Source organism: Macaca mulatta, chromosome 14 (genome assembly GCF_049350105.2).
Source record: "Macaca mulatta isolate MMU2019108-1 chromosome 14, T2T-MMU8v2.0, whole genome shotgun sequence".
In the NCBI taxonomy this organism is placed as follows: Eukaryota; Metazoa; Chordata; class Mammalia; order Primates; family Cercopithecidae; genus Macaca; species Macaca mulatta.
In genome coordinates this window covers 3,289,318-3,303,243 of record NC_133419.1, presented here as the reverse complement: position 1 = coordinate 3,303,243, position 13,926 = coordinate 3,289,318, and the positions used below count along the sequence as shown (strand labels likewise).

General features: G+C 46.7%; 1 protein-coding gene across 1 annotated transcript; it reads right to left on the bottom strand.

The window, feature by feature from the left end:
• Nucleotides 1-6,636: 6,636 nt before the first annotated feature.
• On the bottom strand, nt 6,637-8,647 carry LOC100427171 (uncharacterized). The gene is given in 4 exon segments (XM_077961761.1): nt 6,637-7,162; nt 7,483-7,804; nt 7,806-8,304; nt 8,307-8,647. Coding segments are annotated over 4 exon segments (1,434 nt in total). The 5' UTR covers nt 8,533-8,647; the 3' UTR covers nt 6,637-6,775.
• Nucleotides 8,648-13,926: the final 5,279 nt, after the last annotated feature.

Sequence of the window (13,926 nt, the reverse complement as noted above, 5' to 3'; positions counted from 1 at the left end):
GAGGCTGGAATCCAATGCATGTGGTTTTGACCTCCTGCCAGCGCGTGCTTCCCCGCGAACTCTGGCACTCTCTGACGGAAGCCGCCTGGGTAGGACAGGTCCAACCGCCGCCCTGTGTGGCATCTTTGCTGCAAGAACAAGAATAGTGGCTCCCGGGCAGGGAGGGGTATCATGAGCAGAAAATGAAGGAGAGAAGACTTCCTCTCCCACCCATATACACCTTCCTGTCCTGGGTTCCAGAAGGTTCTGGGGAGATGGTCCCCGCAGAGCTCTCTTCCTGGGAGTCTGGGGACTAGTCGGCCTTACTCCTGTCCTGTGGGAGAACCACCCCATCTGGGCATGGGGCAGGGGCGGGGCAGGGGCGGGGCAGTGGCGGGGCCCTGTGGGTCCCCCTTCCTGTTCGTTTTCCTGCCATTCTGGGCACCTTTGTCTTTTTATGGAATGGGGTGAGGAGCGGCGCTTCCATCCTCTCCAGAGCTCCCCTTGGTCCTGGAACCCTCTCTCCAGGGTAGCCCCAGGGAGTCTCAGCCTCCCATCCTTGCAGGGTGAAGGTGAGATGAAGATGGGTGCACAGGCCAGAGCCTCCAGGAGGGTGGAGTGGGTTTGGGGTCTGTGCTGCCCACCAGGTGTCCGTCCTCTCTCTCCCCCATGCCCGGCCCCTCTGCCTGGAGCACTCCTGCTTCCCAGCCTCACCTAGAGCCCCACACCAAACCCAGGGCCCAGGCTGGGACACAGACCACAGCCGAGGGTGAATTTCCCAGGAAGCGACTGGGGGCCCTGGGCTGGGATACGGGGAGTGATCCTCCCACCATGCCGCCTCTGCGGGCCTGCGCGGCCTTTCTTCCCCTGTCCCCGCTCAGAGGCGGGTCTGCGCGGTCTTTCTTCCCCTGTCCCTGCTCTGTCTCCTCTCAATGTCCAGCTTTCCATAAGCCGGGCTGTAGATTTCCCTCTGTCCTGGGCCACCAGGGAGCCTTCCAACTGTGATGTGCCCGGTACCGAGGTGGCCCCCAGCAGACCCTGTCCCTCCCAGTGTGCTGCCACTGGGGACGACCCCCAGGGGGTGGCTGCCCGAGGCCTCCTTGGTCCATCCTGGTCTCACCGTCTCTAGGTCATAGCAGTACTAAGTGGCGTGATAGCAGAAAGTGGGGGGCACTCGGCAGGTGCTGTTTGTATAGTAGAGAGTAGGGAGCACTTGGCAGGTGCTGTCTGGATAGCAGAGAGTGTGGAGCACTTGGCAGGTGCTGTCTGGATAGTAGAGAGTGGGGGGCACTCGGCAGGTGCTCTCTGGATAGCAGAGAGTGGGGGGTACTCGGCAGGTGCTGTTGGGATAGCAGAAAGTGGGGGGCACTTGGCAGGTGCTGTTGGGATAGTAGAAAGTGGGGGGCACTCGGCAGGTGCTGTTGGGATAGTAGAAAGTGGGGGGCATTCGGCAGGTGCTGTCAGGATAGCAGAAAGTTGGGGGCATTCAGCAGGTGCTGTCGGGATAGTAGAAAGTGGGGGGCACTCAGCAGGTGCTGTTTGTATAGTAGAAAGTGGGGGCACTCGACAGGTGCTGTCTGAATAGCAGAGAGTGAGGAGCACTTGGCAGGTGCTGTCTGGATAGCAGAGAGTGAGGAGCACTTGGCAGGTGCTGTCTGGATAGCAGAGGGGGGGTGCACTCGGCAGGTGCTGTCTAGGAATGCTAGGCAGGCAAGGGAAGAACGCCTCAAGTGAGCATGCGCACAACTCCAGTAAACACACTGCGCATGCTCCCCTCCCAAGCGCCGGCAGCCACTGTGCCTACGGATAGCGCTCCCCGAGGGAGGAATCCGGGAACCGTAATGCCAGACCCCGGAAGCATGCCGACCCCATGTCAAAAGGTCAAACCACGCACCTGACTCTCAAGTAGCCTGCTGGGCCCTCTTCCAAATTTACTTTCCTTCCTTTCGTTCCTGCTCTAAAGCTTTTTAATAAACGTCCACTCCTGCTCTAAAACTCGCCTCAGTCCCATGCCCCTCAGTGGAATTCTGTCTTCTGAGGAGACGAGAATTGAGGCTGCCGCAGACCCCTATGGATTCGCCACCGGTAACAGGAGGTGAAACCAAGAAGAAATATGGCAGGTATGGTGTTTTCTCCTTTACTCTCCCACCGTAACAATCATCGACACAAGATTTCTGTGACCAAACATGGGTTTTATTTCCCCCTCACACTAAGCAGTGGACGCCAGCTGGGTATCCTCTAATTCAGTTCTGACACCATCTACCCAGAGAAAGCATCACGTCCCGCACATTGAGAGCTCAGTTCCCAAGACTGCACACCCCGCCACCGCCACACACACACACACAAAACAGTCGCAAGTTCGGGCCTCCAGAACCTCTGACCTACCAGCTTCAAGTTGGGGTTCCCATGACCCCCTCATTAAGCTCACAGAACTCAGGGAAATGCTCGTGTTTAGCAGTGTATTATAAAGGATATTGCAAAGACTATAGATGAAGAGCCACGTACGGTGAGGCACAGGGGGAGGGGTGCCGAGCTTCCATGATCTCCCCAGGCTCCACCCCCTAGGACCCTCCCTGCATTCAGCTATCCAGAAAAGCTCTCTGAACCCAGTCCTCTTGGGTTTTCTTTCTTTTTTTTTTTTTTTTTTTTGAGACAGAGTCTCACTCTGTTGCCCAGGCTGGAGTGCAGTGGAATGATCTCGGCTCACTGCAACCTCTGCCTCCTGGGTTCAAGCAATTCTCCTGCCTCAGCCTCCCTAGTAGCCGAGACTACAAGCACGTGCCACCACGCCTGGCCAATTTTTTGTATTTTTAGTAAAGACGGGGTTTCACTGTGTTAGCCAGGATGGTCTCGATCTCCTGACCTCGTGGTCCGCCCACCTCGGCCTTCCAAAGTGCTGGGATTACAAGCGTGAGCCACCATTCCCCGGCCCCTCTTGGGTTCTCATGGAAGCTTTGTGCCATCACCATTCCTTCCCCCAGGGCATGGGGTAGGTAGGGATTACTGTCTCATGGGAGGGTCTCAAGACCCACAGTCAACAAGGCAAGGGACCATCAGAGTAGGAGAGCAGGAGGACACCAGAGGCTGCCCCTGAGGCTTAAAACATTCAATAGTCTATTAGGTTGCTGCAAAAGTAATTACAATAATTTTTGCACCAAACTAGTAACAAAAGACTCACCAAGTCTGTGGAAGTTATCAGCTAGGAACCATGGACAAAAAATATCACAACACCAAAACAGTGTAAAGTGCTATGTATACATAAGCTATTCAGTGCAGTAGAGTCCCATCTCACAGCGGCTGGGCTTCCAAAAATTAGCTTACCATCATGCCTGGCTAATTTTTGTATTTTTAGTAGAGACAGGGTTTCACCATGTTGGCCAGGCTGGTCTCGAACTCCTGACCTCAGGTGATGTGCCCGCCTCAGCTTCCCAAAGTGCTGGGATTACAGGCATGAGCCCCCGTGCCCCGCCCATTCAAAATCTTAAATCCACAGAGGTCATTCTCTAATTGCTCCACTTACACTCAAATACATTTTGATGGCAGCATGCATTATGCTATAAGTATTTTACAGAAAATGTAAATTTTTTTAGTTACCATAAACTCTCCTAAAAAATTATTTCAAAATACATTTTCTCTTAAGACATTTCAAAATTTGACATTTCTTAAAACAGTGCTTACCATATACAACCCACTGGTATTAATGCTTTTACTATTCAAACTAATGTTATAGTAACCACACTGTGTGAGGACTTAATAACATCTACCTTTTACAAATAAATCCAGACAGTGCTAACTGACCGATTGAATCTTCTGACCTGCAGACAGTGCACGCCTCTTGTCCCAAGTAAGTGATCCAAGTGTATTCATGGCTATAAATGACCTCAAACACTCCAGTGAAAAGCCATTTCTCACCACATTAGAAAATTCCAAACCTCTCATCAGAACCTGCAAAGTGCTATGTGGAGCGATGTGGGGTGGGGAAAACAGTGAGAAAGTTATAGCCGTAAGACAGGCAAAGAAGGGCTGTGATCAATGCATAGTTAGAGATGAACAAAAAGAGACGGCAGAGAGCTGGAGATTATTAGAAAATAAAACAAGCAAATTCCTCTTCATAAGTTCAGAGAAGGCCAGTTGTGTAGCCTGGGAGCAGATGTCCTCTCTCCACATGCAAAATTAATACCATTTCTTCACCATGGATGTTTTCAGTCTCTAACTTGAAAACACAAACTTGCTTCAACAGAATTATTTACTTCTAATTATAAAAAATGTTATTCACCCTAGCACTATATTTGTTTACTTCTTTTACATATCAAAATAACCCAATAACTTACAAAGCATCCCCAGTGTTTACCTGAACAAACTGGCCCGATAATGTAAATATACCCAACGATATCAATTATATAAAGTAAAAGAACAATAACTAAAGAAAAATTGGCTTAAATTGGGTTCTTTAAATGAAATAACTAAATAAAATGTATGAGTTATATAAAATATTACTTAATACACTCATTGTGAAATTGCTCACATCTGAAAATGATTTGGGGAGCATCACTAAGGTTTATGTAAATTCTTCTTCTCATCCCTGGGCAGGGGATGGAAATAATGCTGCATGAACAATGGGATAGGAACATTTGATGTGAGGTCCAGCATGAACAAGAGGCAAGTAAAAACAGAGGGTTTGCATGAGGAGATTCTGAACCAGGAGCCAGAATATTTTACAGAAATGAATTCAATACAAAGGAAAGAACAGAGATTTCTTTCAACATCTTTGAGGTTTATAGTTTTCTATAGTAAATAATCATGTCTATTAAAATTATCTGTTTTATCCAATCCTGCTGTTTTCTTTGTTGTCTGTACCTTCAAACTAGGTAGACACCAACACTCATACAAACACAATTACTTGCTCCATAATTCTCTTAAACCTAAAGTTCATCTTTATTGCGTTTGCTTTGTTCTTTTTTTTTTTTTTTTTTTTTTTTTTTTTTGAGACAAGGGCTTGCTTTGCTGCCCTGGCTGGAGTGCAGTGGCATGATCATAGCTCACTGCGGCCTTGATCTCCCAGGCTCACATGGTCCTTCCACCTCAGCCTTCTGAGTAGCTGGGACTGAAAGTGTGCACCACCACTCCCAGCTAATTTTTAAAAAATCTATAGTAGAGACAAGGTCTCACTATGTTGCCCAGACTGTTCCCAAACTTTTCACCTCAAGTGATCCTCTTACCTTGGCCTCCCAAAATGCTGGGATTACAGATGTGAGTCCCCATGCTCAGCGTAGTTTATCTTTACAGTAATATATTTGTATATTTAACTCTATGTGAATCAAAACTAAAACTCTGTATGTGTTTTGTCAGGGCAGAATAGTTGTACATCCAACAAAAAATATAGGAAAACAATTAAAATACTCAGAAATGTATGTATTTTATTTAAACTCCTGTATAATCTTTCTTATAGCAATAATGATGACTCTGTGGTTACAAAAAAAGTATAAAAAACTATGGGAACAATATTCTTCAAATTACTTGCAGTTAAAAAGTCACTGGGAATAGAGATCACCGGAGATGCTATTCCACTATGCCACCCAATAGCATATTGTTACCACCTGTTATCAACACCCTTGAGTAAGATGGAATTGGTTTTTGGTAGGATAACACTTTATTTCATGAACTTAACACATTTAACACAATTGTATTTAATTAAAAGCAAATTAAGTTCACACAGAATCTTATAAAACATTTAAAAATTTATGGTATATTACCTTCATGAAATACTGGTAAAACCAATGATTTATAAAATTCAAAATGGTTCCCTCTTCCTATAATGCAGAAGAATCTTCCTACCTCATGAACCACTTACAAGTAAGTAAGACAACCACAAAGAGCCTCTTGATCAAGATGTTATTCACGCATCTTACATTTCAGAGCCTTTCGCCTTTCATGGACCAGTGTATCAGTGATGCACACCTAATGTAAAGGAATTTCTCATTTTCTGATGCAACAATAAGAATTGACTGTGTGTTTTCACATCAGAACTAGAAATGAAGACACAGCATCAATTGAGAGTTGAATTACATCAATATTCACTTTTCAAAATACTTAGCATTCTTTCAATGCAAAAAAGTACATTTAGAATATATAACTACTAAAAATCAATCTCATCCTCCCTTTTTTTTGGAGATAGAGTCTAGCTCTGTCACTCAGGCTGGAGTGCAGTGGTACGATCTTGGCTCACTGCAACTTCTGCCTCCCAGGCTCAAGCAGTTCTCCCGCCTCAGCCTCCGGAGTAGCTGGAATTACAGGCACGCACACCCAGCTAATTAATGATCTGTTTTAAGTCTAGATGAGTCTATAGACTCAACACTCTGATTCAGCATCTTTTCTGAATGTGTCCGTGCCCTATTCCTTTCTCTCTTGAATCCTCCAGTGTTTCCGTAGACTTGATTTTGCTTATTTTTTCCATTTACTGCATTTGTAAAATATCTTTTAGTATGAACTCTGATGTTTTCTAAGCTACAGTTTCTGAACAAATGTTATTCCACATTTATGACATTTGTAGGATTTCTCTACAATACAAATTCTCTGAATAAAGTTTAAGCAGCTGATACAAGATTTCCGTCTAGTATAAAACATATTTCTAATTTTTTTTCCAGAAGAAATATTCTTTAGTCCTCTGGAAACTTATATTTCATGAAAGGTCTTTCAACAGTCATTACATTTATAATAACTTTATTAAGTCTGAACTCTGATGTAAGATGCAAGCAGATACTAACAGCTTTGCCTATTTTTATATTTATTTTTTTCCTCAAGTATGAATGCTTTCATGTACAGTCGAGTGTGAGAACTGGGTGAAGGCTTTGCCACACTCTTCACACTTGTAGGGTTTCTCTCCAGTATGAATTCTCTTACGTACAATAAGGTTTGAGGACTGGGTAAAGTTCTTTCCACACTCTTCACATTTGTAGGGTTTCTCTCCAGTATGGGTTTTCTTATGTTTGGTAATATCTGAGAACCACATAAAGACTTGGCCACATTCTTCACATTTATTGGGTTTCTCTCCAGTATGAATTCTCTTATGTACAATAAGGTTTGAGGACTGGGTAAAGTTCTTTCCACATTCGTCACACTTGTAGGGTTTCTCTCCAGTGTGGGTTTTCTTATGCTTAGTGAGGTCTGATAACTGCTTAAAGATGTTGCCGGCCGGGCGCAGTGGCTCAAGCCTGTAATCCCAGCACTTTGGGAGGCCGAGACGGGCGGATCACGAGGTCAGGAGATCGAGACCATCCTGGCTAACACGGTGAAACCCTGTCTCTACTAAAAAATACAAAAAAAAAAAAAAAAAACTAGCCGGGCAAGGTGGTGGGCACCTGTAGTCCCAGCTACTCGGGAGGCTGAGGCAGGAGAATGGCATAAACCCGGGAGGTGGAGCTTGCAGTGAGCTGAGATCCAGCCACTGCACTCCAGCCTGGGCGACAGAGTGAGACTCTCTCAAAAAAAAAAAAAAAAAAAGATGTTGCCACATTCTTCACACGTGTAGGGTTTTTCTTCAGAATGAGTTCTCTTGTGATTAGAAAGGCTTGAGCAAGTTCTGAAGACTTTCCCACATTCTTCACACTGGTAGGGTTTCTCTCCGGTGTGAATCCTCCTGTGTTGACTGAGGTGTGAGGACTGCATATAGGCTTTCCCACATTCTTCACATTTGTAGGGTTTCTCACCAGTGTGAATCCTCTTATGTTTAGTAAGGTCTGAGCACCATTCGAAGATGCTGTCACATTCCTCACATTTGAAAGGTTTCCCTCCAATCTCATTTCTCTGATGTTTGGAAAGACTTGGACTTGTGCAATTTTTCACATTTGGAGAGCTTCTCTCCAGCAAGAATCATCTGATGATTAGAAAGCCTTGAGCAAGAGAGAAAGACATTGTCGCACTCTTCACATTTGTGAAATTTTTCCACAGCACCGTGTTCCTTACGACCAGTAAGGTGGGACAGCTTTTTAAAGGCTTTGCCAAATTCTTCACATTTGTAATGTTCCCCTGCGGTGTAAATTCTGTTTTTAGGAAGGACTGAGCAAGTTTTAAAAACCTTGTCACATTCTTGACATTTGTAAGGTTTCTCTCTAGTGCAAATGTTCTCACGTTCAGTAAAGTGTGAGCATTGGTTAAAGGTTTTGCCACATTCTTTACATTTTGTGGAATTTTTTTCCAGTGTGAATTTCTGATGTTCAGTTAAGAATGAGAACATTTGAAAGGATTTACCACATTCTTTGCATTTGAAAGGCTTCTGTCCAGCATGAATTATATTATATCTATTTAAATTTGAAGAATTGTTAAATATTTAACACATTTATTACATCGAAAGATTTTGCTATGGGTAGTTGATGAACATTGCTTAAGTCTATTGTAATCTTCTTTCTGCAATTTACACTCATCTACATTTCCCCAGTCTTTCCTCCAGTGGAAATTGTCAAGGCCACAATTTCCACATCCTCTCCATATTGATTTTGGGAACGCATCTTGTATGCCCTGCTCTGGCAAAAAGTCTTGGGTGATATGAGAAGACATAGCTGAAAAAAATAAATAAAGTTACCTACTTACTAGACACAGATGAATACACTTTATTAATCTAATCTATAAAATAATACTGAGTGCATTAGCAAAACGGCATTAAAAATACCACAGGCCCTACTTTTCTTTATAAACATGTAAATGTAAACATGTATTATCTGAAAAAGATAAAATTATAAAATGATAATATTATAACTGTTACAGTTGGGCATTGGGGAATATAGAGTTTCAATGACCAACCTCAGTTCACACTAAAAGAAAATAACATTTTGAAGTAAAATAAGTAGATTATCTTATATTTGGGCAGATGCTTAGTGTTCGGAGAAAATTACTGAGTATACATTTCTGCAGACTCCCATTTGAAACCTCTGTAGGAATTGAAATCAGAAAGCAGACACACAACATCTGTTTACAGGACTTCCGGGATTTCTGAACCAAACACCATCACTCGCACACTTCAGACACAATGCGAAAAGGGAAGTTAGAAAACATGTCGCATCGAGTTCCTCAAACATAGGCAGGTGCAAGCATGTTCCCAAAAGCAGTGGCACAGCAAGCAGTGAGAACCACACAGGCCCTTACTCGCCAGGAGGAGGACTCTGATTTTCACTGTGACCCTTATAAAGGAAAATCACTAAACGGGAAGCGGAGTCTGTAGAAGGTTTAAGAGAATGAGACAGAAGAGGCTCCTGGAGGCAGCAAGAGAAAGACCCCCGGGCTCTCAGAACTGCCCCTGCCCGCTTTACCTGCTTGGCGGTGCCTCCTGCAGTTGGTTCCTCCAGCATCCACCTGGGCAGGGCCCACGTCCTCCCCCTCCCCATGCCAGCCTGAAGCCCCCGGGGCAGCCTGGGTTTCTCCTTTTCCTCTGGATCTCCAGGGACTGCGCGGTCCCTGGGGTCCGCTGGCGGGGAATGAATGAGTGAATGAATGAATGAGGAACCGGGTGGCCATCTGGGTCTCAGTGTCTGTCTGGGGGCGTGGTGGGGGGCGTGCCCTGATGGACCCGGCTCATCAGAGTCACTCCTGGGGGCTTCCCTTGGGGTTGGCACAGGGCAGTTCCCCCCCATCTCAGGGCTGCTTCCGTGGGGAGGGTCCCCGAGAAGCGGAGCGTGGGCTGGTTTTTAGGGGGTAACCCACGAAGGCTCCGCCTGTTCGCCCGCCCCCCGGCCGTTCTGGGAACCCCCCAGCACCACCCTGGAGCCCCGGCCTGCAGCCTCCTCGGGGCCTCGTCTCCCTCCTCCCGGGGAAGCTGCGGGGCAGGCACCCGGCAGACCGCGGGACCTAACTCCCTCCCCTCCCCTCACGGTGGGGTTGCGGCTCTGGGGGCTCCTGGGGCCGCTGTCGGACCCTCAGCTCTGTGGCCGGGGAGAGGAGCTTTCGGGGCCACAGTCTCAGGGCGGCACAGACGGGGCGGCTCCAAGGCTTCAGCCACAGATGTTGGTTTCCTCTGTTCTGGGGGTGGAGGCCTGAGCTCAGGGAGTCTCAGGGTTTGGTTCCTTCCCAGGCCCCTCCAGGGCTGGGGGCGGGTGTCTCCTCCCCACCCTGGGCTGCCCTCTGTGGGTCTGTGTCTCCTCTCCCCATGGGGACCCCAGTGCATGGGGATCAGGCCCACCCCGAGGACTTCACTGAAACTGAATGACCTGTTCAATGGCCCCACCTTCAAATCAGGCCCCGTCCTGAGGGACTGGGGACCAGGCCTTCCACGCAGGGTAGGGCACACGCTTTAGCCTGTCACACAGGATTCCCTGGGCCCCTAAGCACTGCAGCCGGGGTGGGCTGGAACTGGGTGTGACAGAGAAGGGGATTGTACCTGTTGATACTGGCACAATATCAAGGCACTTCTTGATATTGACTTTAACTCATTTCATCCTCAAGGCAGCTGCGTGTTTTTCGTGTCACAGGCACAGAGGGGTTAAGTATGAATCACTTGCCCGGAATGGCACAGCTGGCAGTGCAGGGATCAGATTAGCCAAGGAGAAGGGACTAAGTCAGGGGTCTTGACCTCAGCCTCAGAACCACAAGTGAGACACCGGGAGAACTGCCGAGATCTGAACCCGCCTGGAGAACCGTCCTGGAGGGTAGTGAGTTGGGGGTACTCAAGGGCGTGCACTTTCCTTCTGAGGTGATGAAACGTTCTGTAACTGGTGATGGTGATGGGTGCACAGCACTGTGAATACACAGCATTGAATTGTATGCCTTAAGTGGGCAAATTGTGTGGCATATAAATTTTATCTCAACAAAGCTGTTATCAAAAAAAGAAGAGGTATCAGAGAGGTTGGGGAGTGGTGAAGCCATGGTTGTGCTGATGGACCCAGAGTTCTGGTGAGATCAAAGCATTGGAGAAAGAGAGCTAGGAAGAGGATGGTGGCTGGAAGCGGGGTGCATGGGACAGAGCCCAGTGGGGTGCCCTGCTGAGAACACGGTCACAGATATCACCACAGGGGTGAGGAGTGGGGAAGATTCATTTACTTGTGTATGGAAATCACTGAGAATTAACCTAGAAATTGTGTTGGAAAAAGTAGTCACGAGCCAGAAGCTAAAATCAAGAAGAAATTGGGAAGAGATTGGCAAGGCATACCAGCCTGCACATAACGGAGACAGAGATGGAGGCTCTGGAGAAGACGGAGTGGGATAGGCTGGTGGTGACGGGAAGACATTACCCATCTTCTGGAACCAGTTCCCAAACTGAACGCTTGGACTTGTTAGTTTTCTTACTCGATTCCTTTCTATCCTTACATTTTTTGTGTCTAAAGGTGTCCCCAATTCTGAAAGTGAGATCTTTAACTCTCCCTCCATATTCTTTTATTTTTTTTTTTTTTTTTTTTTTTTTTTTTTTTTTTTTTTTTTGAGACGGAGTCTCGCTCTGTCGCCCAGGCTGGAGTGCAGTGGCGCGATCTCAGCTCACTGCAAGCTCCGCCTCCCGGGTTCACGCCATTCTCCTGCCTCAGCCTCCCGAGTAGCTGGGACTACAGGCGCCGCCACCTCGCCCGGCTAATTTTCTTGTATTTTTAGTAGAGACGGGGTTTCACCGTGTTAGCCAGGATGGTCTCGATCTCCTGACCTCGTGATCCACCCGTCTCGGCCTCCCAAAGTGCTGGGATTACAGGCTTGAGCCACCGCGCCCGGCCTCTTTTATTTTTATGATATGTTTTAATTTTTATTTCATGGCTCACTGCAGACTCGATTTTCCAGGCTCAATGTTTTTCCCACCTAAGCCTCCTGAGTAGCTGCAACTACAGGTGTGTGCCAGTATGCCTGGCTAATTTAAAACAATTTTTTTTTTCTAGAGACGATGTCTTCCTTTGTTGCCAAAGCTGGTCTTGAACTCCTGGGCTCAAGTGATCCTCCTGCCTTGGCCTCCCTGGATTACAGGCACTCTCAGATTGCAGGCATGAGCCACTGCCCTGGGCCTGTTTGGTGTTTGACCCTAAATCCCAGCTGCCAACTTGCTGCTGTCTGTTCTTTTCTTTTCCTTTCTATTTATTTTATTTTATTTTATTTTATTTATTTTTTGCTGTTATCCATCACCCTTTTCATGTTCAACATGTCTCTATCACTTTGTCTTAGGTGAACTACTTGGAAACTGCACACCACAGCCTCTGTTTTCAACAGAGTTCAGTCACCTCTTGAGGGCTCTTCTGATTCTTATCTCGGTAGATCATCTCCTCAAGGATTTCTGCAGGTGAGTACGCTGGTGACACGATGCTGTATTCTTGGGTGAGTACGCTGGTGACATGTTGCTGTATTCTTGGGCGAGTACGCTGGTGACAGGTTGCTGTATTCTTGGGTGAGTATACTGGTGACAGGTTGCTGTATTCTTGGGTGAGTATGCTGGTGACAGGTTGCTGTATTCTTGGGTGAGTACACTGGTGATGTGATGCTGTATTCTTGGGTGAGTATGCTGGTGACATGTTGCTGTATTCTTGGGCGAGTATGCTGGTGACATGTTGCTGTATTCTTGGGTGAGTACACTGGTGACAGGTTGCTGTGTGCTTGGGTGAGTAAGCTGGTGACATGATGCTGTATTATTGGGTGAGTATACTGGTGACATGTTGCTGTATTCTTGGGTGAGTACACTGGTGACATGATGCTGTATTATTGGGTGAGTACACTGGTGACATGTTGCTGTATTCTTGGGTGAGTACACTGGTGACATGATGCTGTATTATTGGGTGAGTACGCTGGTGACATGTTGCTGTATTCTTGGGTGAGTATGCTGGTGACATGTTGCTGTATGCTTGGGTGTGTACACTGGTGACATGTTGCTGTATTCTTGGGCGAGTACGCTGGGGACATGCTGCTGTGTTCTTAGGTGAGTACACTGGTGAAACAATGCCCAAGAGCATGGCCAGGAGATTTGAGGAGCAGACACATCTGGTAAGCAGACTTCAGTTTCTTTTCAGTAATGTGCCCCTCTTATGCTCTCCTCGGGGTTTAGCATGCATCCCTTAAACAAAGAAAGCAGCCTCATATAAGCAGTGGTTTGGTGACTAGAGTGCCTCAGTGCGTTTTTGCTGCTATAAGAAAATACTTGACCTGGGTAATTGATAAAGAACAGAAATGTACTTTCTTATAGTCCCGAAGGCTAGGAAGTCCAAGATCAAGGTGCTGGTGTCTGGTGTGGGCCTTCTTACTGTGTCTTCACATATTGGAAAGCAGAAGGGCACGAGAGCATGAATATGCTGTCCTCACATGGCACAGAAAAGGATGAAGGCCCTCCCTCAAGTCCTTCTTGCATGCAGCACTAACTCATTCCAAGTACCTTTTGTTAGGCCCCACCTCCCAACACTCTTGCATTGGGGGTGAAGTTTCCAATACATGAATTTTGGGGAACACATGCAGACTATGGCATAAAGGAACCTCTTTCCCCACGTGGAGTACAACTGAGCAAGGAACCCAACTGAGAAGCTGGAAGAAGCAGCCTAAGAGGAGTGAACGCTCTGTCTGGGGAAGAGAGAAAACAACAGCAGAGAGACTTGTGAGATTTTCAGAAATAATTGAGTAGGGGAAAAGATTCCCCACAAACATCAAGATGAGGATAGATTATTCTTATCTGGATAGGAAAGGAAAGGATATTGTCTGGGTGCACTGGCTCACACCTGCAATCCCAGCACTTTGGGAGGCCAAGGCAGGAGGATCACTGGAGGCCAGGAGTTCAAGACCAGCCAGAGCAACATGGCAAGACCCCCATCTCTACAGAAAGTTTAAAAGCTAGCTGGGTATGGTGACACACGCCTATATTCCCAGCTACCTAGGAGGCCGAGGTGGGAAGATTCCTTAAGCCCAGAAGTTTGAAGCTGGAGTAAGCTGTGATCACATCACTGCAATCCAGCCCAGGTGACAGAGGAAGACTTATCTAAAAAAAAAAAAAAAGTGATCCCCAGTAATATA